The 23,590-nt window shown below is 41.6% G+C and overlaps 1 protein-coding gene across 2 annotated transcripts; it reads left to right on the forward strand.

Annotated features, from left to right (window-relative positions):
* Window positions 1-773: 773 nt before the first annotated feature.
* Window positions 774-23,380, forward strand: LOC105918951 (tripartite motif-containing protein 2). Of its 2 annotated transcripts, none has more exons than XM_036133958.1 (14): window positions 774-1,034; window positions 12,361-12,946; window positions 13,207-13,355; window positions 14,533-14,713; window positions 14,886-15,145; window positions 15,229-15,367; window positions 16,299-16,484; window positions 17,175-17,370; window positions 17,637-17,731; window positions 17,814-17,981; window positions 18,064-18,232; window positions 18,837-18,907; window positions 19,002-19,142; window positions 19,236-23,380. In XM_036133958.1, exons 2-14 carry the CDS (start codon window positions 12,848-12,850, stop codon window positions 19,386-19,388), a joined length of 2,007 nt encoding a protein of 668 aa, XP_035989851.1. In that variant the 5' UTR covers window positions 774-1,034; window positions 12,361-12,847; the 3' UTR covers window positions 19,389-23,380. The 2 variants fall into 2 exon arrangements, with proteins under 2 accessions (XP_035989851.1, XP_012709597.2); XM_012854143.3 differs by having other exon boundaries at window positions 777-1,034; window positions 17,628-17,731.
* Window positions 23,381-23,590: the final 210 nt, after the last annotated feature.

Below are 23,590 nucleotides of genomic sequence, written 5' to 3' on the forward strand. Positions count from 1 at the left end.
ACAGATGTTCCTGTCCACTATACCAGTCACTTGGTTATGCCGTTCCATGTTTTCCTTCCCTGCTAGTATCTTACACCCTGCTATGAGATACTGAATGGTTTCTGGGCTTCATCCATACGGGCCATCTTCCTGATACATTCTTGGAGCTTGGATGTTTCATCCTTAATGGTGGCTCTGATGCTTACTACACTGCAATAATAGACCTAAAAATATTAATTGTTTTCTTGAAATTAAAGTATTTTCCTTTATTTGAGCAGGTAAATAGGACGATTTGCCAATGGAATAAGATTTTTGCACTTAAAATAGGAACAATTCATCTCCATCATCTTATTTCAAGTGCAGGATTTCTAATTATCTTATTTTAGGGGTAAAAATACTCATTCCATTGGCAAATAATCTTATTTACTTGCTCAAATCAAGGGCAAATACATTAATTTCAAGAAAATTTTACTTATTTTTAGTTCTCTTTTTGCAGTGTAGGCCTCTGCCTTAGATCAACCGAACAGTCATGTTTTTGGACTATGGGAGAAAGCCAGAGGTCCTAGTTTTAAACCCAGGAGATTCTTGCTGCAAGGCAACAGTGCTACCAGCTGCATCACTGCTAATATAATATAATATAATATAATATAATATAATATAATATAATATAATATAATATATATTTGCAAAAAAAAGGAGAAAAAAGAAAACAGAGGAATAAAAGGGCGAGCGACACTAAGATGAACAGAGTGTCATTGAGAGAGAGAGTGTGTGTGAAAACATGGACCAATCCCCTCTCTTCTTTTTCCTGTGTCTGTCTCCTGATTGGCTGCTCAAAGTGCAGCTTGCATGAGCCCTCGTACGCCCCAGCCGCCCCTCCTCTGGCGTGGTGGTGCTGCTGCAAGCTGCTGGTGTTGCCGTGATGATGATATCCTCCCCCTCCTACTCACACACGCAGACCAGGAGGAGAGGAGAGGCAGCAAACAAGACGGTATCATGACGCGATGGCTTCAGGCTGCAAAACAGACGCTCCCACTGATCGCCTGGAAAACAGGGTGAGGGCCGGATTCCTTTCCTGGGGACAGAAGGACAGGTGGATGGATGGTGGGTGGATGGATGGATGGATGGATGGATGAGTGATGGATGGGTGGAGGAATGTTATGGGGTGACAGCAGCAGCTGTAGCATGCTCTGAGCCTCAGAGAGGGGGATGTGGGAGGAGAGCAGGGATTGAAGCAGGGATGGAATAAATGAGGATGGACAGACTGCATAAATGAGTGAATGCAGCTCAAACTAATCAGCTTTCTGTGTGTAAATAAGTGTGTGTTTGTGTGTTCAGTGTGTGTGTGTGTGCTGTCAGGCCTGCATGCAAACGTTAGCATCCTGTCCGCTAACAGAAACAGGAGGTACGTCACTTCTCTGAAGTGAAACCGAGGTCTTATCAGAGCGACAGATTCTGTTTATTGGAACATGGAGTTCCTGCAGAACACAGATGGATCAGTGGCAGATGCAGCCGATCAGCAGCCGGGGGCCACGGGGGCCACTGATTCTGCTTAAAACCATGTTTAAAACTGGTCGCTCTGCTGGAAAATTCAGTCAAAAAGGGATGGAAAATGGGCCGAAAACATCACCAAAAAAATAAAAATACAAAGATCAACATAGAGGGAATCAATATAAATTCACAGGGGGAGCCAAAAACACAACAGAACTGCAAAAAGCAAACGTTTGAGGAAGACGCTGAAACAACAGCAAATAAACCCAAAATTAAACTTTACTAGCAGCACAAATTCCTACCATACGGAGTCAGATTCAAGTCTATAAAACAGCTAATTCCTAAAAGTTAAAATGGCAAAACAGCTCAAAGAAAAACTGAATATGGCAACAATCAGACTGTGTGCTATGAAGAAGCACAAAGCAAAAACAATTAGGAAATAGACCTAAATTGACTAAAGAGAGACAAAGTGCCAGAGAAAGCATGAGAAACGAGCACTTAAAATGTTGCTAAAAGATATAATGACAAAAAAGACATAGCACCTGATATAAAAACACAATTACCACAAACAAGACTTTAAAGAGCAGGTGGAAATACAGCAACAAATGCATGTGTATTAGTTATCATTATGGAGAAGTAAAACAAAGTGAATCAAAAACACCTCAAAAGCAACACAATATTAATATACAAACACTTCAAACAAACAGCTGCAAAATAAAAGAAAGATCAAACAACTGTTAAAGAGATATATAAAAAGACAAAATGGTAAGAAAATTCAAATTAAGACAGGACAAAAACTACAAAAAGTAAAAAAACAATAAAAACATGCAAGAACCAAAATCACTAGAAAATACCCTGTAAAACTAAGCAAAGAACCAAATGAAATTCAAAACCAAATCTTTTAATAAAGCATTTAATAAATCCCACAGAAAGAGACTAAAAAGGAGAAGACAGGCAGCACTTGCATGAAATGGAAAATAACTATAAATGTAAATAAAACAAACCTCCAAACAGACCAACTAAAACATATAACTTACAAAGAATATTGGGTGTCAGAACAAATATTAAAACTGCAAAAACCCAAATGAGCTACAAACTAATTAGAACGTCTTATTAAATAGTGTTAAAGCTTTAAGATGTCTTTTTACCTCCCTTACTGTCCTCCTGTGTTTACATCATGGCAGAACAAATGTCTGTCCTCGTTCATCAAACTTCTCGGCGTTTTAAACTATTTAATTATTGCTCTGACTCCAGGAGCGAGGAGCTTGTTTCTCTTTGCAGTTCCCTGGTTTATTAATATCAGCACACATGTGATCTAGAATGGTATGTTCTCCCCGTCTTCCTCATTTTGAAGAGCGGTCCGATGGAAACAGGAAGATATTTATTCAAAGATTCTTTATGGTCAACGAGTGTTACTGTAGTGAAATTTCTCTTTGGCCACTCCGGCTAAGAGTACACAAGATAAAGACAAACAGGCAAAGAACAAGGGTTACAGTGTTTTTTTTTCCCTATTGTAGCGTTGAAAAGATTTTAAAAAGTTTAAAAAAAGATGAACATTTAAAAGTTAGTATGAGCTAGTTGTCCTTCAAACTTTTCAATGTTCATCTTTTAAAAAATAAAAAATTGTACTACTATTTATTTATTTACTTATTACTAATGTAATCAATAAAGTTCTTGGAAACTCTAAAAAAAAAAATCAAAGTATGGATAAGAAAATTATCTAGTTTATTTATTTTCAACGAGTTGTTGAGGATGGTAATGGTTAACTTGTTTTAAATTTGTATTTTAAAATTTGAGATTAAGTATTTTAAAAATAAATGCTTTCCAATATAAGATTGGCTTTCATTTTAAGTGTCATTTTTAAGCGTCTGATTATTTTACAGCAACAAAAGGTTGATTTGGTTTAAAGTTTATTCCTCAGCCTCACCCTGGAATCCCATCAAAGCAACTAGAAAAGATTAAACAACAAAGCAACTTAAAGAGACAACAGCAAGACAAAGAAAGGTGTGTTTATAAAGGGATGAGAATCTTTGTATAAATATGGATAGACTCAAATTATTGATAAAATCAACAACAACAATAAAGAACACTAGAAAATGTGGCACAGAATAACATGTGCTGCAGGAATAAAATGGTAAAACCAAAAAATACAGACATGCTGGGATACCTTATAGCAGCAAGAGTTAACAAAAACTAAGCAATTTATTTATTTCAGCAAAGAACATTAAAATATGAAGACAGTGTGTGGGACCTGTAGGTGATGAATGAGTGATTGCGACACAGGATAACAAAAAATAGACCCAAACGTTCCCGTGGGAACGAAATAGGAGACAGATCAGATGGCCTGAGAGTGTGAGTTGTGTTTTCCTGGTCTGCGTGTCACTCTGGTGTTGATTTATGGATTTTTTTTTACCGGCAGGTTTCCCTGAAATAGGGTTTTATTGAGCTCTGCAATCAGGTGATGCAGCCATGTCTGCTGATCCAGACAGAATCGAGCAGCTTTTTAATTAACTGAGAGTTGAGCTCATTGAGTCATGAAAGAACCGGATTGCTTCAAAAAAGCTGAAAGTAAATGGATTTTAACTCCATTTTAAGAAATGGAGATTAAAATGTAGTTGCTACAGAAGGAAAAACTATTTTTTGTCCTATTTGTGAAAATGCCTTTTATGTGGGGTTCCTCAGGGCTCTGTTTTCATCCCCATTTTAATCTCAATAGATAAATTCTCTTTTGGATGTTTTATCAACCTTCTATAGCTGAAGATAAAGGATTGAGGTTTTGTTAAGCCGCATGAGAAAGGCAATTTTTGCTGATTTGACGTGGTTTATGTGACGATAAAAGCAGTAAGGATAACAGACATTTACCTACCTGGATAACATAATAACAGAAACGTCAACATCAGGATAAATAATTTAATCTATGCATCCACACTGCAAAGTTTTTGATCCACTATGGCTGGTCTAATACAATGAATTAAGATAAGATAAGATAAGATAGTCTTTATTGATCTCACACTGGAGAAAGAGTATAAATTAAGTATAAATCATTCCTGACCTACAAAGACAGGACCATAGAAGTAGACTCTGGTACTAGTTGTAACTTTAGAAACGTGGATAAAATGACTTTAGATTAAAAAAAGCCCCGAAGATTTACCTAGTTCATTACTTATTATTATTAGAAATAATTAAGTTCAATTAAGTAGTAGTAAGTATGCTTTCTGTGTGTATGTTAATGTATAAATAGAAACAATTAAGCTTTGAATGTTAGTCATTGGTGAAACTAGTCTAGTCAAGGTCTTACGTAGCTTATTCCTTTGTTAATGTAATGTTTTTTATTTTCCTATGTAATATTTCCCTCTGTAATGTGTTCCTGTTCATGTACAGCACTTTGAACCGTTTTGTTACTGAGAAGTGCTTTATAAATAAACTTGCCTTGCTTTGCTGTAATGTTATGTTTTACCCTGATATTCTCACGGAGACGTTATGGCTATAGTAGGAGCTAATGTCGTAGTGATAAAGAGGCATAATGTGTCTCCATCAGAGTTTAATGTGCATCCTTTAAACAGTACTTCATCAGAAAACTCAAATATGATTTTCCAGTGTCATTTTGGTTCTATTTGATTAGGCTTGGTAGCAGATATTCAGAGCATTTAATGTTTGTTCTCCCTCACTAATGTCCGGAGAAGACGGACCCGTCTCTGGTGGCTGAATGTTGCAGAACAGCGGGTTGCGCTTTTTGGGCCTGTGTGGAGACTTAGACGTCCATCTTATCTATTTCCGTCCCACCGACAAGCAAAAACACTGGCGACGGACTGGTTGTTGAATGCTGCCTCTGCAGATGCGAGTTACGTAACAGCCCTGACCCGAGTAGCCCCCGGCTGATTGGGTTTTCACGTGTTTTATCAGCGCCAGTCAGCTGCGGTGAGACCACACCAACAGGTTAGACCGCTATTGTTGTGTGGCCCCGGTGGTGTTTCTGTTTAGGGTGCCTTTAGTCGAGCGTCCTCGGCTTGCATCGGTTCAATGTGTTTGCCATTCTTTAAATGATCTGTCTGATTGCTTTTAGTCAGAGGGACAACAGCCATATTTAGGGCTGCAGCCAAACTGCTGTTTCCAAAAAAGAGAGAAGCCCTTAGGGGTTGGTGTGTGCAGCTACCGGCCAGGTTCAAGTACTTTGATGGTTTGATTACCAGCAGGAACTTTCTACACTGGCCAGCCACTTTATCAGGTATACCTTTTAGCACAAACGGAGCTAATCAGCTAATCCCTCTGTAGCACCTTAATGCTTTCAGCCATCTAGACGTAGTGAAGAAGACTTGCAGAAGTTTAGACCGAGCATTACAGGAAAGAAAAAGGATTTAAGTGACTTGAACCAATGATGGTTACTGGTGCCAGAAAGCTCTGCTTTATTGGGATTTCCACGCACAATCATCATCCAGGTTTATGAAGACTGGCTTTAACAATTAAAAACATCCAGTTAGCGGCAGTTCTGTGGTGGAAAAGGCCTCGTCAATCTCAGAAGAGAACGGTCAAACTGGTTTAAGATGAGAGGAAGGCAACGGCAGGTTAAACAGCCACTTGTTACAGCCGAGGCATGCAGAACGCCCTCTCTGAATTCACAACCTTAAACCAAACAAGCAGCAGCAGAAGACCACATGGGGGCCGTTCTGGGAGAAAACCGAGACTACAGCTCACACAGACACTCCAAATCCAGAGTCAGAACGAAAACAACAGAGTCTGGGTTTTAGCTTCGACATTGGGACAACAGAGCCAGAGATGGAGCTTGGTGGAAACAACATGAACGGTCAACGATGGTGGTGGTGGTGTAAAGGTGCGGCAGAATTTGTTCTCGGCACACGTTGGGTCTCTTAATACTTCACCATCCAAACCCCGCAGCCTGCCTGGCTATTTTTCTTGACCGCGTTGATCCTTTTATGACCGCAGCGCACCTTTCTTCTGATGCCTACTAGGATAATTGTCTGAAAACTCAAATGGTCTTTACGACAGGTAGCTGAAGAACGAGTCAGTGGTTCCGATGCAGCAGAACTGATCTGGGATGTGGTGGAACGGGAAACAGCTACCGCGATACTGTCAATCGATATGAACCACGAGACGCCTTGCTCAATCTATGCAGTGAAAAGTTAGGGCGGCAACCCAGCTGTCCCTGATGAAGTGACGGAAATGCCTCGCAGAACCTGAATGAGCTGCAGGTTGTTGCTGGGGAAGGAAGACGGCTAGGTTTCCCGTCTGGTCCTGGAAACTGAACAGGGATAGGTGGGAGATGATGGATGGAATAATTCAATTCAATTCAATTCAATTTTATTTATATAGCGCCAAATCATGAAACATGTCATCTCAAGGCACTTTACAAAGTCAAGTTCAATCATATTATACAGATTGGGTCAGATTATATACATTGGTCAAAAATTTCCTATATAAGGAAACCAGTTGATTGCATCAAAGTCCCGACAAGCAGCATTCACTCCTGGGGAACCGTAGAGCCACAGGAAGAGTCATCTGCATTGTACATGGCTTTGCTGCAATCCCTCATACTGAGCAAGCATGAAGCGACAGTGGGAAGAAAAACCACCCATTAACGGGAAAAAAAACCTCCGGCAGAACCGGGCTCAGTATGAACGGTCATCTGCCTCGACCGACTGGGGTTACAGAAGACAGAACAGAGACACAACAAGAGAAACAAAAAAGCACAGAAGCACACATTGATCTAGTAATCTGTTCTACATTAGATGGTAGTAGCAGGTGAGTCGTCTTCTCTGGATGATGTCAAAGTTAACAGAACGCCAGACCAGGTGTACCTACTATGAAGAGAAAAGAGAGAGAACAGAAAGTTAAAGCAGAAATGACAACACATAATGCATAATTGAAGAACAGTAGAACTCAATATAGTGAGAAAATTAGATCCTGATATACTCCAGTAACCTAAGCCTATAGCAGTAAAACTATAAAGGTAGCTGAGAGTAACATGAGTCACTAGTTATAATTTTTGTCAAAAAGAAAAGTTTTAAGCCTAGTCTTAAAAGTAGACAGGGTGTCTGCCTCACGGACCAAAACTGGGAGTTGGTTCCACAGGAGAGGAGCCTGATAGCTAAAGGATCTGCCTCCCATTCTACTTTTAGAGACTCTAGGAACCACCAGCAGACCTGCAGTCTGAGAGCGAAGTGCTCTGTTAGGAACATACGGGGTAATCAGAGCTCTGATATATGATGGAGCTTGATTATTAAGGGCTTTATACGTTAGAAGAAGAATTTTAAATTCTATTCTTGATTTAACAGGAAGCCAATGAAGGGAAGCTAAAATTGGAGAAATATGATCCCTCTTGTTGATTTTCATCAGAACTCTTGCAACAAATCAATGAATAACTCATTGATTTGTTGGTTAATGGACGGATATCCTCCTGGTTTACTCTAACGACTCGATAGGATCTACTTGTCTGAACACGTCCACCCACTGGTCCCTCACCCCATGTGAAAACCTTAAGTTGTTTTCATGATCATGCCGAAAATAAGATTTTCAGAGCATGAAACAAACCCAAACACCCAGCCAGCTCCTCACAGACGCCTCTCTGTGTCTCCTCTCTGGAGGGCCGGGACGGTCTGCGGCGCTGTAACAGCCACCGACCGCCACCAGACACGCAGCCCCTCTGCAAGGGAGAGTCCCAGAATCCTTTGCAGCGTTGCAACATCACAGCATCAATGAATGGAAATGTGTGGGGGTGTGTGGGGGCGGGGTGCACTGGAGGACTTCAGAGAAATCCCTCTGCTCTATGACAATGTGTGTGTGTGTCTGCAGGAGGAGAGGCTACATCCTCTGATCAGAACATCTCAGGGGGAGGAGGCAAAAATCACAGCCCGCCATGACCCCCCCACCCCTCTATAAATTATTAACCAGCATTTGGTCTCATGTTTTACTCAGAGAACCAAACCTGGTTTGGTCGCCACAGAGCCAAGAAGCAGCCCAGCTTTCACGCCTGCAGGCTCCTCGCTGCTGAGATTCCTATTTGAGATGCATTTTTTCCATCCTGCAGCCCAGACCTCCTCTTCCTCCACCTTCTCCTCATCACTGATGAAGAGGTGATCCAGAATGCTCGTCTGCGTGAACTCATTCACATGCAGGAGGATAAATATAGGATTTTTTGGGGGGATTAAAGAACCCGTCTCTGCTTCTCATTTTTGCTCCAGTTGCTGTTGTCGGTCGGTGCCGCCGTAGCCCCACCCCCTCCTGTGCAGCCTGTTGCTATAGAAACCCCAACCTTCCTCCTTTTCCCATCACTTTGAAGTCAGTTTGGTGACCTACATTAAAAGCTCTTTATTAGTTTTGGACTGTAGAAGTTCCTCCTGAGGATCGCACCATGACGGAGGCTTGCCCTGGTCTGTGGACCGTAGCATTAGGGAGCGAACCGAGGGGTTAAATGCAATGGTTGCTGATGTGGAGTGTTTTATAGGGCTCCTCATTGGTTTCGTGTTGTGCAATATGTCAACGGGGCCAAATTCAGAACAGCAGGCTAGAATTAGGGGGTTAAACTGTTGCTGAAGAAGATTTAAACCCATAACTCCCCCCATATACCTGGGGTAACCCATCCGTGCATCCGTTGTCTATATCTGCTTATCCTTGCTGGGTGGCTGGTGCGTGTCTCCAGGGGTCAAAGGGCGAGAGGCAGGGCACACCCCGGACCGCCCACCAGTTTATGACGGGGCAACACAGAAACCCACAAGACAATGATTTGTGCACACCCACCACTCAGGGCAATGTAGAGAGAACAGCTAACGCAGCAGTCGTGCTTTTGGACTGTGGGACGAAGGCGGAGTACCGCGGGGAACCCATTATCCCCCGGGGGGAACATGCTAGGTAACACCGCCAACAACTGCTCCACAGTGCTGGCCTTTCTAGAAACGTTAGGTAGGGGGGAAAAAATCATGATCCTAGATCTTATCTGAGGTCTGGAGACAACAAATGACTCACTAACTATTAAAATCGACATCATTTTGGTCCTTTGCCAATTCAAACCCCTATTTCATGCCCATGCGTGGACATTTTGCCCTTTTTTCTTTCTAATTTGAACACAATTTGTTTATCTTTGTAAAGCTAGTCACAAAACATCACATACTATTTAAATAAATGAAATTCTTAAACCTTTAATTAGCAGCCTATTAAATATCTGAAGGTTCTCACCCGTCTTAGTATTACAGTAACTATTGCCGTCATAACCATCTTCCTGGATACTGACTATGAGCAGAATATAGAAAATTATGGGTAGAAAATGTGTGGCTGGGTGGCATGATGCAGCACACGGCAGATCGCTTTAATTTTGAGCACGTGTCCAGATTAGTTGTTCTTGTGATCATCTCCATGTGCTGCTCCGCTCGCTTCCTTCTCCTCCTTCACCATCTGTGTGGGACGTCTCCATTAAGCCCCTCAAATATCCCTCGGCTGCACCGAGACAATGACCTCGGTGCTCCAGGGGCTCCACAAAACCCCTTATCTTCAACAAACCTGGAGGATTTGAAGCATTTGAATTTTGTAAACTCCAAATCAAACCCCCATGTGAGCAAAAGTAAATGGCCCCTTTTTTGTAAGCCGTACAATTTCCTTGATCAGTGCCAGACCTGCAGAAAATGACCCATGCAGAACCTGCCTGCCTACATGAAGTAGGCCTCAGAAAGCAACACTTCATGACCTACCTAAAGCAGTTTGAGAACCTTTCCAGACTGACATTTTTCAGTCTGGAAAGGTTACCAGAGGTCATAGAGTAATTTCCTAGGCTTTGGTGCCACATTGGATCAGAGTGAGAACCATTATCCCCAAGAGGAGGAAACGTAGAACAGAGAAGAACTTTTCCAGTAAAGGCCAACCTACCACTTACGACTCATCTGGGAGGTCACAAACAAATTCAAATTTCATGAGTTTAGGTAAAACGAACACAGCTTTTGAAAAAAAAAAAACAAAAAAAAAAAAACAAATATCACAGCAGTGGTCAAAGTTATCGGTGGTAGTGTGACAGTGTCGGGCTGCTTTGACGCTTCAGGACCTGGGTGACTTGTTGTAACTGATGGAAGCAAAATTTCTGCTTTCTATCAAAAAAAAAAAACCCAGAGAGAAAATCTCTGGTCATCAGTTTGTAGCCTTAAGCCCAAGTTCACTGGGGTCAGGCAGCAGGAAAACCAGCAGGTCCACCAGTGAATGGCTCAAATAAACAACAAAAAACTAATCTCTAAGACTAGAAAATAATCTTTTTAATGGCGTTCTGGTCCAGGTCTAGACTTAAATCAAAATTAAATGCTGTTTTGTCCTTAAACAAAAGATTTAAATGAGCAAAATGAAACTGAATTAGGAAACATCTCCAAAGAAGAAAGTGGATGAACCCCCCTGCACAGAGGTGGACTCTTCGCCTTTTATCACAAACACGTTACGGTAACCTTTAGCTTCAGGGGGAAATTACTTTTGGTGTGGATAACCTTTTATTTTAAGACACTGAATCGTTTTTTGAAAACAACAAATTGCTCAGGTTAACTTTTATGTTAAAATTTCATGATCTGAAACTTTTCAGCGTGACTTAAAAGTAAAAGCAGAAAAAAAATCCTCAAGGGTGTGAATACTTTCCCGCAGCTCGGTTTATCCTGACGGTGACACCAAAGGAAAGGATTATTTATTGGGTTTATGCAAACAGACACGCTGGCATTGGGCTGGATGGGTTCTGCTCAGTACGTGCATCAACAGAGCCTGGAGACCCAGACACCGCTAGGCTGCCACCCAGTGGCTGCTAGGGGAACTGCATGACAACTCAACAGCACATCCCAGGAATATAACTCAATACTCAATTAAGCACAAAGCTTCATTTTGTGTTCTTTTGTATGCTAGGATAGTAACAGGTCACCGTGTTAGTTAATTTCAAGCACCTGTATTGTTACAAGGATTTGTAAAAAAAATAAAAAATAAACTCAAAGAGATCAAAAAGAGCTGGTTCTAGAGGTGACTGTGTGGTTCTTTTAGAAAGAGTGCCTTTAATCGAAGCATTTTTTTCTGGAGTTCAGTATTAAACTATACATAAAACTATAAATGAATGCGTGAACTCCCGTCTCTGGCCTCTTTTACCAGACATCTTAAAACACTGTTGCCATATCCGTGCCTAAATTTGTGTATTTGTTTAATACTGGAAACCTGTTGGGGAACCATTCATAATTTTTTCATGAATTACAATATGATAATAATCATTGGTATTTAATTAATGTAATAAGTTTTTGGTAATGTGTGCTTAAAATGGCACTTTGTATTAACTGTAATCGGGCAATCTGCAATATAGTTTCACATTTAACACTTTAATCAGTCCTTTGATATATAATTTAGCTTCTTAACACCAGTGAAATATGTATGGTCCTCTTACTCCCTTGGTCTGTATGCTGTATTATCCACTATATTTTTCATTGTTCTTGCTTTTCCTTTAATTTTTTTATCTTATTGTTTTCATGGAAACGTTATCTCTCTATGTAATATCTCCCCCTGGTTATAATGCTCACAGCCATGATGGCTCACTGCTATAATTGTTTTTACTGTTCTATTGATTTTATTATTTTATGTTGTCGACTCAACCTGCTGAAGGGACCACAGATGGAAATTAGCCGTAGGCCGTAATCTGGCATATTTACACGTACATTTCCATTAGTATGCTTTGTCCCTTATTAAATAAATAAACTTAAATCAAGATAAAAAAAAACCCTGAGTATATCATTGAGTGCCATGGAAGATCCTAATCATTGAAACAGGGGCGAGCTAACCGGCTGAAGGTTCATCAGAAACACATAATTTTAAACATATTTATCTGCCTTTCTGTTTAAACCTCTAATTCCTGGCGTTCTTTCATATTTTTTCTCTCCGCAGGAATCAGTGGATTCACCCTCAGTCCTCTACGAATGAAACCAGCTGCCTCGGTTTTCCATGAATCGTTCCTGAAGGGGAAACAGTCTGCTAGTCGTTGGTTTGGGTTCTGTTTCAATGGAGCAAAAAGCTGCCTGGAACTAGAAGAATAATTTAGATGGGACCCACACCGAGCCGTCAGGACTGTGGGACGGTGTAGCTACCCTCAGATCCATAGAAGGATGAAGTCGAATCGCCTCGCTGACTGAAACCAATCAAAAAGAGAGGACCAGGACAGGTCTTTTTGGACCCAGAATGTGCAAACTGTCTCTACTTGAGGGGGTTTCTCCATTCTCCTGAATGAACGATGGAGTAAACAGCCAAGAGACTCAGGATACCTAAGCAACCCCTCTGCAAACCAACGCAGGGAACCCTGAAGGCGAAGCTCCTTCCTCCGGCTGCGGTGAGGAACGAGGACCGCCCACCACCACCACCAGGCCGCCGCTCGCACATGGAGGCCCACCAACACTCCCCAGACAGCAGCAGCGAGGAGTGCACCGTCCTGGAGGCCACGCCCAGCAAGAACACCTGTCTGCAGCATGCAGGGAAGGTGAGGAGGCGAAAACGCTGAAATCCTTTAGCAGCGACGCTTCATGACCAGCTACCTCAACAAGATTAACCCCACCTCCTTCCTCCTTCCTTTTGGCGATCCTTTACAACGAAATGAGACCCGCTGAGTGGTTATGGCTTGTTTCATTTGATCCTGTGCATGGAGGCTTCTGGATTTTAAGCCTGAAAGGTTAACCCAAAGGCGGATATTTGTTGGGGGTTTGAGTCCCGCGGTAACTCGGTCCCTGTCTGTGTCTGCAGGTGGCTGACCTGTACTGCGGCGCCTGTGAGTGCGCGCTGTGTGAGGACTGCCTGCCGGCCCACGAGGATCACCCCAAGGTGGCGCTCAGCCAAGCCCTGGAGCAGCACCGGAGCCGGCTGCAGGAGAAACTCGGGGCCGTCCAGAGCCGGTACGGACGGAGAGCAGAAGCCCAAAATAACAAAGACGGATATTTTCACTTATTGTGTTCCGATGTTAAAAGGATGGCTCCTTAACCTGGTGTGATCTGAGATCTGTAAAGAAATCCACAGGAAAAAAAAGCTAGAGCAGTGGTGTCCGACGTTTGGCTCTGGGGCCATTTTACGGCCCCCAGAAGGATTTTGTGTGGCCCTGGACCTCAGTTTAAGAACTGCACTAAAATGTGGCCCTACAGCCACGTTTGACGCAAACGGACTTAATTTGTGTGTTTTTTTAGGGGGAGATATTCACAGGAAAATGTAAACCTTTATAAAAAGGAAAGTTAGCAAAATATAACTTATTTAAAGAAACAGTGACTCCCTGATTTATTCTAGTTGACTAGAACAAACGGTTTTATTCAAGATAAAAATCAAACTCTGACACCGTTTTTTTTTTTTGGGATTTGGATCCCTTTACCTACAAACGTCTGTCTATGTAATTTATTTCAATATAAAATTACGTGCGAAATTTACTGCTTAACAAGTAAAACTAAAAAATATATATAAAAAAAACTCAAATATTTTTGTATTTCTTTTTATTTTGTCAACACATTTTATTGAAGGTTTTAAATCTTAACAAATTTATAATAAACAACATTCCTCCCACCCATCGCCCACTCGAACTTGCAGAAATACATAGTAAATATGATCAAGTATCACTGCACACATATCAAAAGTAAAATGGTAGCCAACAACAACAACAATAATAATAATAATAAGCAAAAATTAAAAATAAATAAAATAAAAATACATAAATATAAAAAATAAGGGACAGAACCTTGAAATAATTAGTTTATTCGGAAGCAGAGAGGGAAGTTAAAGCTTTGAAATATTGCATTAGGGGGAATATTATTGTATTTCTATTGAAAGAAAACATTAAACTTTGCAAATTTGAGCCGCACAAGTTTGAACGTTCCTGGGCCCCAGAAACAGGGAGACACTGACATCTAGTGGCCATGTGTGGGAAAACACGAGATGAAGGGCATCAGATTTAAGTATTTACAGATTATTTAATCAATCAAACATATTAAACAGACCAGAACAAGGGTGGTTAAATAAATTTCAGAAAGAAACAAATGTTTGTGTAAACTAAATCATGAAATTAACCCTTTCCCCCCCTGTTCTCTGCAGACTCCCCCAGATCTCAGATGCTCTGTCCTTCGTTAAGGAGATCCTCCAGCAGCTGACCAATCAGAGAGCTTCCATCGAAGAGGACATCCAGTCCAGCTTCGAGGACCTGCACAAGCAGCTGGACGTCCGAAAGAGCGTCCTCCTGATGGAGCTCGAAGTCACATATGGGCTCAAGCAAAAGGTGCGACCATGACGAACTGGGCCATGATTCTGTCTGTGCTGAAAACTGTGGCTGTTACAGAGTTTATGTGCCTGTAGGACAGCTTTGAGCAGTTTGCATGTATCCATTGTGCTCTGAACTGGCAGCAAAGGCAACCTGCAAGCACTGAAGAGTTATCTGTCCGTGTCTTCAGGTGCTCCAAGCTCAGATAGACAACCTGACCCGTGGAGACGGGGACATTACGGCCGCCTGTACCCAGACGGAGGAAGCTCTGGCTGAGGAGGCGAGCGTGGCGACCCTGGAGGTGGAGCATGAGCTGGAGGAGAGGCTGAAGGAGCTGGCTATCCTCAGGATGCCGTGCCAGCCGGAGGAGAACGACCAGCTGGACCTGGTGATGGAGACAGACGGGCTGAGAAAATCCATTCATAACTTGGGGACCATTGTAACAACAAGGTAATGTGATACAAGCATGAAGTACAACAGAACATGGATTATTTTGTCTCTAACCCTGCTCTAATCCTTGTCTTCTCCTCCAGCGCTGTGGCAAGTCAGAGTGAAGCCATGGGTACCGGCTTGGAGCAGTGCATTGTGGGACATCCTGCTTCGGTTACTATAGTGACAAGAGACAAGTCAGGCGGAGCCTGCAAGAGCGGCAACGCCATCTTATCTGCAGAGGTTTGTTTCAAGGATTCATACTCGGGTAAAAAAAAACAAAAACCCGAGTATGAATGGGGAAACCATGGGGAAACCATGGGGAAAAACTACCATATTTTTCAGAACATAAGGTGCAACGGATTATAAGGCGCACTTAATATTCTTCACAAACGCGTAAAATAACTCCCCTGCCCTGTTTCTAACATAAGGCCAAAATAAACTTTTATATTAAATTAACTTATTAGGTTTATTGTTGCTAGCGCATACTTCAGGCTGCTTTACATGAATGCACTTCTAGTTTAGACATTACAGTCAGGCAGTCTTGTAGACAGCTCAGGGGTCCTATTAGGTAGTGACACAGTGTACCGTAATGCTCCTAATATCCATTGAGCGGAGCGGCTTCGTTGCTAACCAAAGTCATACTTAGACATTCTAACAGATTTTTGAGAACATCGTACCATATAAAATCAGTCAGTAAGCACAACGGTGATCATATACAAGGTGCACCATCAATTTGAGAAAATTTATGGATTTTAAGTGTGCCGCATAGTCCAAAGAACACGGTAAGTACACCCTTAATGTGTCTGCAGGAATTAAGAAGGTTGAGTACATCGCTTGATTATCTGACCATGAGCAGACATGTCCACCTCTTTGGATGCAGTAATATGTCTTGTTTACTGGTCTGAAGCGCGCTAGGGTGTTAACACAATGATGAATGTCTATAAAGCCAATTCCAAACAGCCTGAAGTCCATTAGTCTGCAGGAAGAGACATTACGGAGATCCCAACCTTCTCAGGAATAGATTTCCCAACAGACAGTCCTCGATGTCAAAGAATGAAACTAGAACTAAAAGCTGTTGGACCTTTGGGTTTAGTTTATTTCTCCCCTGGCTGTATAACTTAATTTTCTCTGGACAATTTCAGTAAACTGACTAAAACATGGGTTCACGTAGGTATTCACCCCTGATGGCAGCATCGTCGACGGTGAGATAGTAGACCACAAGAACGGTACCTACGAGTTTGTTTACACGGTGCCCAAGGAGGGCGACTTCTCCCTGGCTCTCCGTCTGTACGACCAGCACATCAAAGGAAGTCCCTTCAAGCTGACCATCGCCAAGGCGTCAGAGGTGGAGGTCGAGGTGGGTCGAACCTTCTCGTGTCATGCATTGCATCCGGAGTTAGCTGAATTTGGATGAAACGTTTTGTGAGCCAGAACCGAGAAGATGGTAAATGGCAGTTCTGGGTTTTTGTCCGATGTTTAGAAAGTGTACCTATAGGCGAAATGAGAAAAGCGCACTTTCATGGACACTTTACCTGATTTCTCATCAAGTACCAAAGTCTTGGTTTACATTAACCACCGCCAAAGTACAGATTAGTTTTAAGGTTAGTTTTTCATTAAGCTGTTTGTTTTTCCAAGAATAACTTGATCTCAACAAACTTAGAATTAAAAATGACCCACAGACAGTTTGAATTTAGTGCCAACTTTAGATAATTTCCAAAAGAAGGCCGTTTTGTTTTAACAAGAAGCTAAAGTTTTGCGTTGTATGGCACCAATGAAAACATCCACATGACGCTCCTGTTTCTCTCGTAATTTAACACTTCATGCACTTAATTGTGCTTTAACAGATCAAGCCATGTGAAATCAAAGACCAATTAAACTCTATTCACCAGTTAACAAATGAGCCCTCTTCCCTCTGGCCTGACCAATAAAGGATCTGTGATTTGTGAAAAGGTTTTAAGTACTGATTTATAACAAGACGGTTTACTAGAGTGGCCGTGATCAGTTACAGAACACGCCTTTTACTAACCATTCTCTGCGGGTGTTTTAGGTGTCTCCATCCACCACAACAGCGACTAACTCAGCAGCCAACGCCACCCCATCAACGGGCTCCTCCGACGGGACAAAGAGGCGAGGAAAGTCTCCCGGCCAGAAGAAGAAAGGCTCCAAGAGGGCCAGCAGCGCTCTGGGCACACCGCGACGAAAAACTCAGAATCCCATCGAGGACGATCTCATCTTCAAGATCGGTGAGAACACCTAAAGTGGCAAATGCCGCAAACTGTAGACTATGAAACAAAAAAGTAAGCTCTATTAGTGATTTAGCCTGTAATAATCTGGGCTACCAATCTGAACTTCAGACATACAAGAAGGAACTAAGTAAGTTGACAATCCATGGTATAGGTCCACAGATGTAGGAGGCCAGAACTTTAGGTCATTAATTAGTGGCCTAACTAACAATTGTACAGAAAAAATTGTCTTTTATAATACGTTTTTGTCTTTTAAGGAACTAAAGGTAGAAATAAAGGCGAGTTCACCAACCTTCAAGGCGTAGCTGCGTCCTCCACCGGCAGGATTCTGATAGCTGACAGCAACAATCAGTGTGTTCAGGTAGACCTCAGTTCTTCAAGTCATCAGACCTTTCAAAGATCTAGAAGTGCAAGCTAAGCTCAAAAACCCACTTCATCCTCAGATTTTCTCGAATGAGGGGGAGTTTAAGAGCCGCTTCGGGGTCCGTGGACGGTCTCCCGGCCAGCTGCAGCGCCCGACGGGAGTAGCCGTGCACCCCAGCGGCGACATCATCATCGCCGACTACGATAACAAGTGGGTCAGCATCTTCACCTGCGAGGGCAAGTTCAAGGTCGGTTGTTTGATTATTCAATACTTACACTTGGCTGGTTCAGCAACCTTAGGCCATAACTGTGATATTTGCTGTGTCCAAGGCCAAACTGGGCTCCGGGAGACTGATGGGGCCAAAAGGCGTGTCCGTGGACCAAAATGGTCACGTGATCGTCGTTGACAACAAGGCGTGTACAGTCTTCATCTTCCAGCTGAGCGGCAAGCTGATCACTAAGTTTGGGAGTCGAGGCAATGGTGACAAGCAGTTTGCAGGTAAACCGTTAAACTCTGTAGGGTAAATTATCATATCGTTGAAATCAACACAGCAGAAATTTAATTTCTAATAATTAATACAAACTATTGTCGATTAGGTCTCTAAAAGAAGATTGGTTCTCTGATTTATCTTTTAAACAGACACCATTCAAGAGTTGAGTTGTGGTAAACTCAAAATATTGTTGAATATATCTCTAAAAGAAGATTGGTTCTTGGTGGTAAACTCAGGGAATCTTTTCAAAGTATTTCTAAATATTCTTGTATTATTAAGTAATTTCTAAAACAGCAAAATGTGAAGTTCAACTACATTTTCTTTTTGACACGAATGGCTAGAGTAAAGAGTAAGTATTTTTAGACAAATTCTGGCCAGTGTTTTGTAGAAGGACAAAAATTATTATTACCTGGACAGCAAAATCTGGCTCTCTTCTGCACACCAAGTGTGTCTAAACCTTAAGCTCCCTTGTTTGGTTCCTCACACACCTTAAGAGAGCAAATCGCTGGCGTAATTTGTAGCGTTTAGTTTGTCGACTACGTCTTTAACGAGGGGATAACATCTTAAAATAAAACATCCGTTCATTGTTGTTTCTGTCTTCTTGTCCTGAAGGGCCACACTTTGCGGCGGTGAACAAGAACAATGAGATCATCGTCACGGACTTTCACAACCACTCTGTCAAGGTGTGCAGCACCATGCGTTTGTCTCCGTGTCGTTATTGATTAAAAGAAGGAATAAAATCAATGACTGCACTCGATCTGATATCCTTCCTGTCAGGTTTTTACCGCTGAGGGAGAGCTGGTGTTAAAGTTTGGCTCCAACGGGGAAGGTAACGGCCAGTTCAACGCTCCCACTGGTGTAGCTGTGGACGTCAACGGGAACATCATTGTAGCTGACTGGGGCAACAGCAGAATACAGGTGCGCCACTGATTTATGTTTTTTTCCTCAGTGTACCGTGGCAATAAACCACGGTTATAAATACCCTTTCTCTCTGGCTTCTAACTCGCTCAGGTTTTTGACGGCAGTGGCTCCTTCCTGTCCTACATCAACACATCCGCAGACCCCTTGTACGGACCACAAGGTCTGGCGCTGACCTCGGACGGACACGTGGTGGTCGCCGACTCTGGTAACCATTGCTTCAAAGTCTACCGCTACCTACAATGATAAAGACTAAGCCTGGATCAGTGAAGAAGAAGAAGAAGAAGAAGAAGAAGTAGGAGAGACGAACGAGTAGGGCAGTGGTGAGAGGGAAAAGCTCCAGCTTACAAAATTTTATTCCATCTATCATTGCATGACCCAGTCCTGATGGATGAACTGAAGACAAAGAAAAGCCAAGGAAGACGATCGGCCTTCCTCCTTGCATTATCTGAACTTCAGAGGAGACGTGTGATTTTTTTTTGTGGCTGCGATGGGGCACGAAGGAATGAAGCCTCCTTTGGAAATGTATTTCTGCAGAATGGGAGTGATGCAAACTGTGAAACGATGGATTCCTATTTTTAAAGATGTCTGCCCTCACCTGGAGCAGTCTGGAAAAGATGGACCGGTTAAGTATTGAATGCAAGTGAAAGAGAAATGGTTGCAGAATAGGATGAAGACCATTGTCTCTGGGAAGCCACTGCATCTTAAAACTATAATGTTGTGAATGTTGGACTGGCGCAAACACAGATGTTGAGGTCATTTGGTGAGAATGATTTGGATTGCCGATTGTTTTAGATTGTTCTGCCTTGATATACTGTATGTAAAAGACAAAATAATGTCCAGTGAGGTAAAAGGGGTCCATAGCTATGACTTTTTTGTTTTGTTTTCCCAGATAAATACAAATACTTTTCAGCTTAGACTGTCCTCAAGCGAAGAAGTCAGCTTTAACTGGTCTTGCTTTCAGTGGAGGTATGATGGGAAATGTGAGTATCTGAGAAAACATAGACTCTGTGAGAATACGGCCATCAAGCAGACTAAAGGTGAAGCTCAATGCTCTAAGCTGGTTGAGAGGCATTAGGTAAAATTATCCTCTGGCATGCACCTCTTTTATCTTCATGTACATTTTTCTGAACATAGGGGCTGTGTCCATATTCAGGGGCCGCATCCTTCGTAGGCTGGTTAGGACAAGTGCACCCTTCCTTTCCCAGATTTAAGGGATGAATCTGGTGTATCCTTCGCAGCCCAAAATTAACTTTTAAGATGTTTTTAGACAAGAGTGTACCCATGTAAAACTCAAATATCTGCTCGGTTCAGGAAGATATCCCTTTTATTGCTAAAAGTGCTCCGACGTTTTCAGAGATGTCCGTTCCTGCTGCGGTAACAGCCTGCTTGCCTCCCCAGCCGGTTGTTTTTAACAGCATCACTGCTTCTCTGTGCTTCCAATGTCACGGTTGCTAGATCACAGCAGTTATGCTAAAAGTGGGACACGCTGGTGAAAACTGGACAGCCTAATGTCACAGCCACTTCCAGCCTATCCGGTCTCCGTGGCCTTCGAAGGACCCGGCTTACATAGGCCGAGACTTTCTTAAGATGCAGCCCCTGGGTTTCGGACGCAGCTATGGATTGTTTTAATAATGGAATGTTATTTATTATTTTCCCCTCCCTCCTTTAAAAATCTTGAATAATAGCCTCATCATTGCAAAACAACAGCTTGAAACTAATTCTGATTGTCTGAATTGTCGAATGGGCTGATGTACCAAGAGCGTCGTCTCTGTGCTTGGTGTGTGTGTGTGTGTGCTTGTATATTACACAGGGGAACGCGAAAGCTCTATAAAAATACAATTATATATTTGTGAGAACATCTTTAACACTATCTGGTGAAATCAACTTCTTCTGCTCATTGTCTTGGCAACTGTAAAGAGAAGGCGGGGCTTCTGGAATGTTCATATCTGGGTTCTCCATTGATGTTCGCGCTTCTAGGATGCGTTCAGAGTTTTGTCGTCAAACTGTGCAACGTCACAGGTCCTCTCATTGGGAAAACAATACCTCAGTGTTGGAGAAGCATGCTCATGCTGTCACTGCATGCTTCCATTCAAGCATTTAGGATTACCATGAAGTCAAGTTGCCTTCCAGTCAAACAGTGAGGATTGTCCCTTTGGATGCACCAAACGTGTAGAGCATTCAGTCGCAGTATGCTGCAGAATTTACAGCCCATAACTTGGTCTTACGGTTTAAAATAGGTGTAGTGGGGAATAACCCACTGGTCGACGGTCACAAGGCCTGTTCCCCTTTACCAGACTGCATTCTGCTGACTTTGCATCATTAACTTACATAGGGCTTTTTTTTTTTTTTTTTTTTTTGTTAGGAGACAACGCTATCAATGCTTGGATTTTGCATGCAATAATTATACAGATTTTCCAGTTTTCGTCTTGATCTTTAATTAAGTTGCAAACTTCATTGAACTAGATCTCTGTGTTGGAAACCTAACAATTGAGAGGAAGCCGTACAAAACAGCACATTTACTTTTTACTGTAGCGCCATAGGCTTATCAGTGTTGGAACTTATGTTTTCCCATCTGGATAAAGACAGTATTTCTACTTCATCGTTCTTTAGTTCTTGTCCAAACAGCACCTGCTGCACGTACCATGATGAAAATAAACAGATTTTGGTTATATTGTTATGAAAGTCATCTTCCAGCGAGGTATCCATACTTCTCAAAGTGATAACCAATTTATTTGAGACCTTCAAGACATTATATTTTGAAACAATGCATTAGAAACATAAATACAGTTCTGTTTATGTTGTACACTTCCATAAACTTCCTCAAGATGGTATCAGAGAGTAACCATGATAAATCAACAGTAAATCCACTGCTATTGTGTTGATTTTTTTTAAAATATCTATCCACTTTAAGCCTCTGCTCTCACACATGGTATTTCCAGTTCTTCTGGAGGTGTATTGCTCTGTCATTGGCCTGTAGCTACGATGCTAACCCTAATTTACACTATTTGATGAGAACATTTACAGTCACATTAGCGCAGAGCATTAAACAACAATACACTGCTAAGGACTGGAGGAACATCCTTCAAGGCTTGTACCATGGCTCATAAACAGATAGGATGACGTTTAAACTATTCCAAATAAGTTGAAAATATCAAGTTGTTACCCCAGTCAAGTCCAGGATAAACTATCCTCCTAACCTATGAGTTCCGCTTATTATTCATTATTATTTAATTAGTCTTTTGACCTTGCTGTTTGATTGTTTTTTTTTCCACCATGTGCATTGAAATTCTTAAGTGCCCGTGTTCTTTTTATACATTTCATCGATAGGTCTGAATAAAAACGTGATTGTCTCGGCTTTTGTAGTTGGAATAATTGTGCAGCCCTATTTATTTATTTATTTACTTATTTATTTATTTATTAAAACAAAGTTGTCATGTTTTAGAGAAACAACACAAAAGCTAGCCAGTGTGTGGAAACAAATGACCGTTGCACTTTTTAACTGAGACCAGTGGACGAATTAAGCGCACAGCTAGTAGGTAAACATTTACTGCAGCTCACTGGTTAAAATCTGTGTTGTCCAGCTTTCGATTACAAGTAAAACTCATTCAACAACGCTAATTAGATCGTGGCTTTTCAGTCCACTGGCATTCGATCTAAATGTTTACTACAACCATCAGACAGCTGCATGTTCAACAGGAGAAGTAGACTAAAATTAACATTCTCATCGGTCTATATTGTTTGTTTTTGTTCTATTTTATGCTGATTTTCAGTTTGCTGTTACTGAACTCTCTGATTGTTAGCAACCAAAAGTGCTGCTTGGTTTTTATCTCTCGTTGAGCTGGGTTTAGTTTTTTTTTTTTCCTTGATAATGATGGTGTTAACAAAATTAAGCTATTTCCTAATTTAGACCTTGTTTGCTGGATATTCAGCCTTATTGTGTGTAAATAGTGAATGTGGGTAAAATGATGGCATAATTTCATCATCTTGATTTGAAATTCACAGCTTGGATGAAATGCGTCAGTAACAAATGTGTGTTTGATGAAAGCTTAGAGGTGATTGGTTAATTCCCCAGTGGAAACCCTGACTGTGAGACCGTCTCCCGCTTCATGTACTGTTATTGCCTGCTCCTACTCTCTTGGTGATTTTACTGTCTGTCGTGTCTGTTCATGTTTAAGGCCCACCTCTGAATATTCACACACACTCAACACTGAAATAAAACACTGATTCCTCTGTCAGTCGCTGGCGTTTTGGCTTATTTGGTAAAGAACCTTTAATTTTAAGGGACCACTTTAATATTTCTTTTGCTTTTTCCTTCTCTTTCTGAATACCAAATGCGTAACAAGTTTTAATATGGAACTTGAAGAACCATTCATGTCTGACATAAAATGTCACTATTGCATATTTATATATCTCTTCAATCCATATCCATGCGTATAAACTGAGAA

Source organism: Fundulus heteroclitus, unplaced genomic scaffold (genome assembly GCF_011125445.2).
Source record: "Fundulus heteroclitus isolate FHET01 unplaced genomic scaffold, MU-UCD_Fhet_4.1 scaffold_71, whole genome shotgun sequence".
Lineage (NCBI taxonomy): Eukaryota > Metazoa > Chordata > Actinopteri > Cyprinodontiformes > Fundulidae > Fundulus > Fundulus heteroclitus.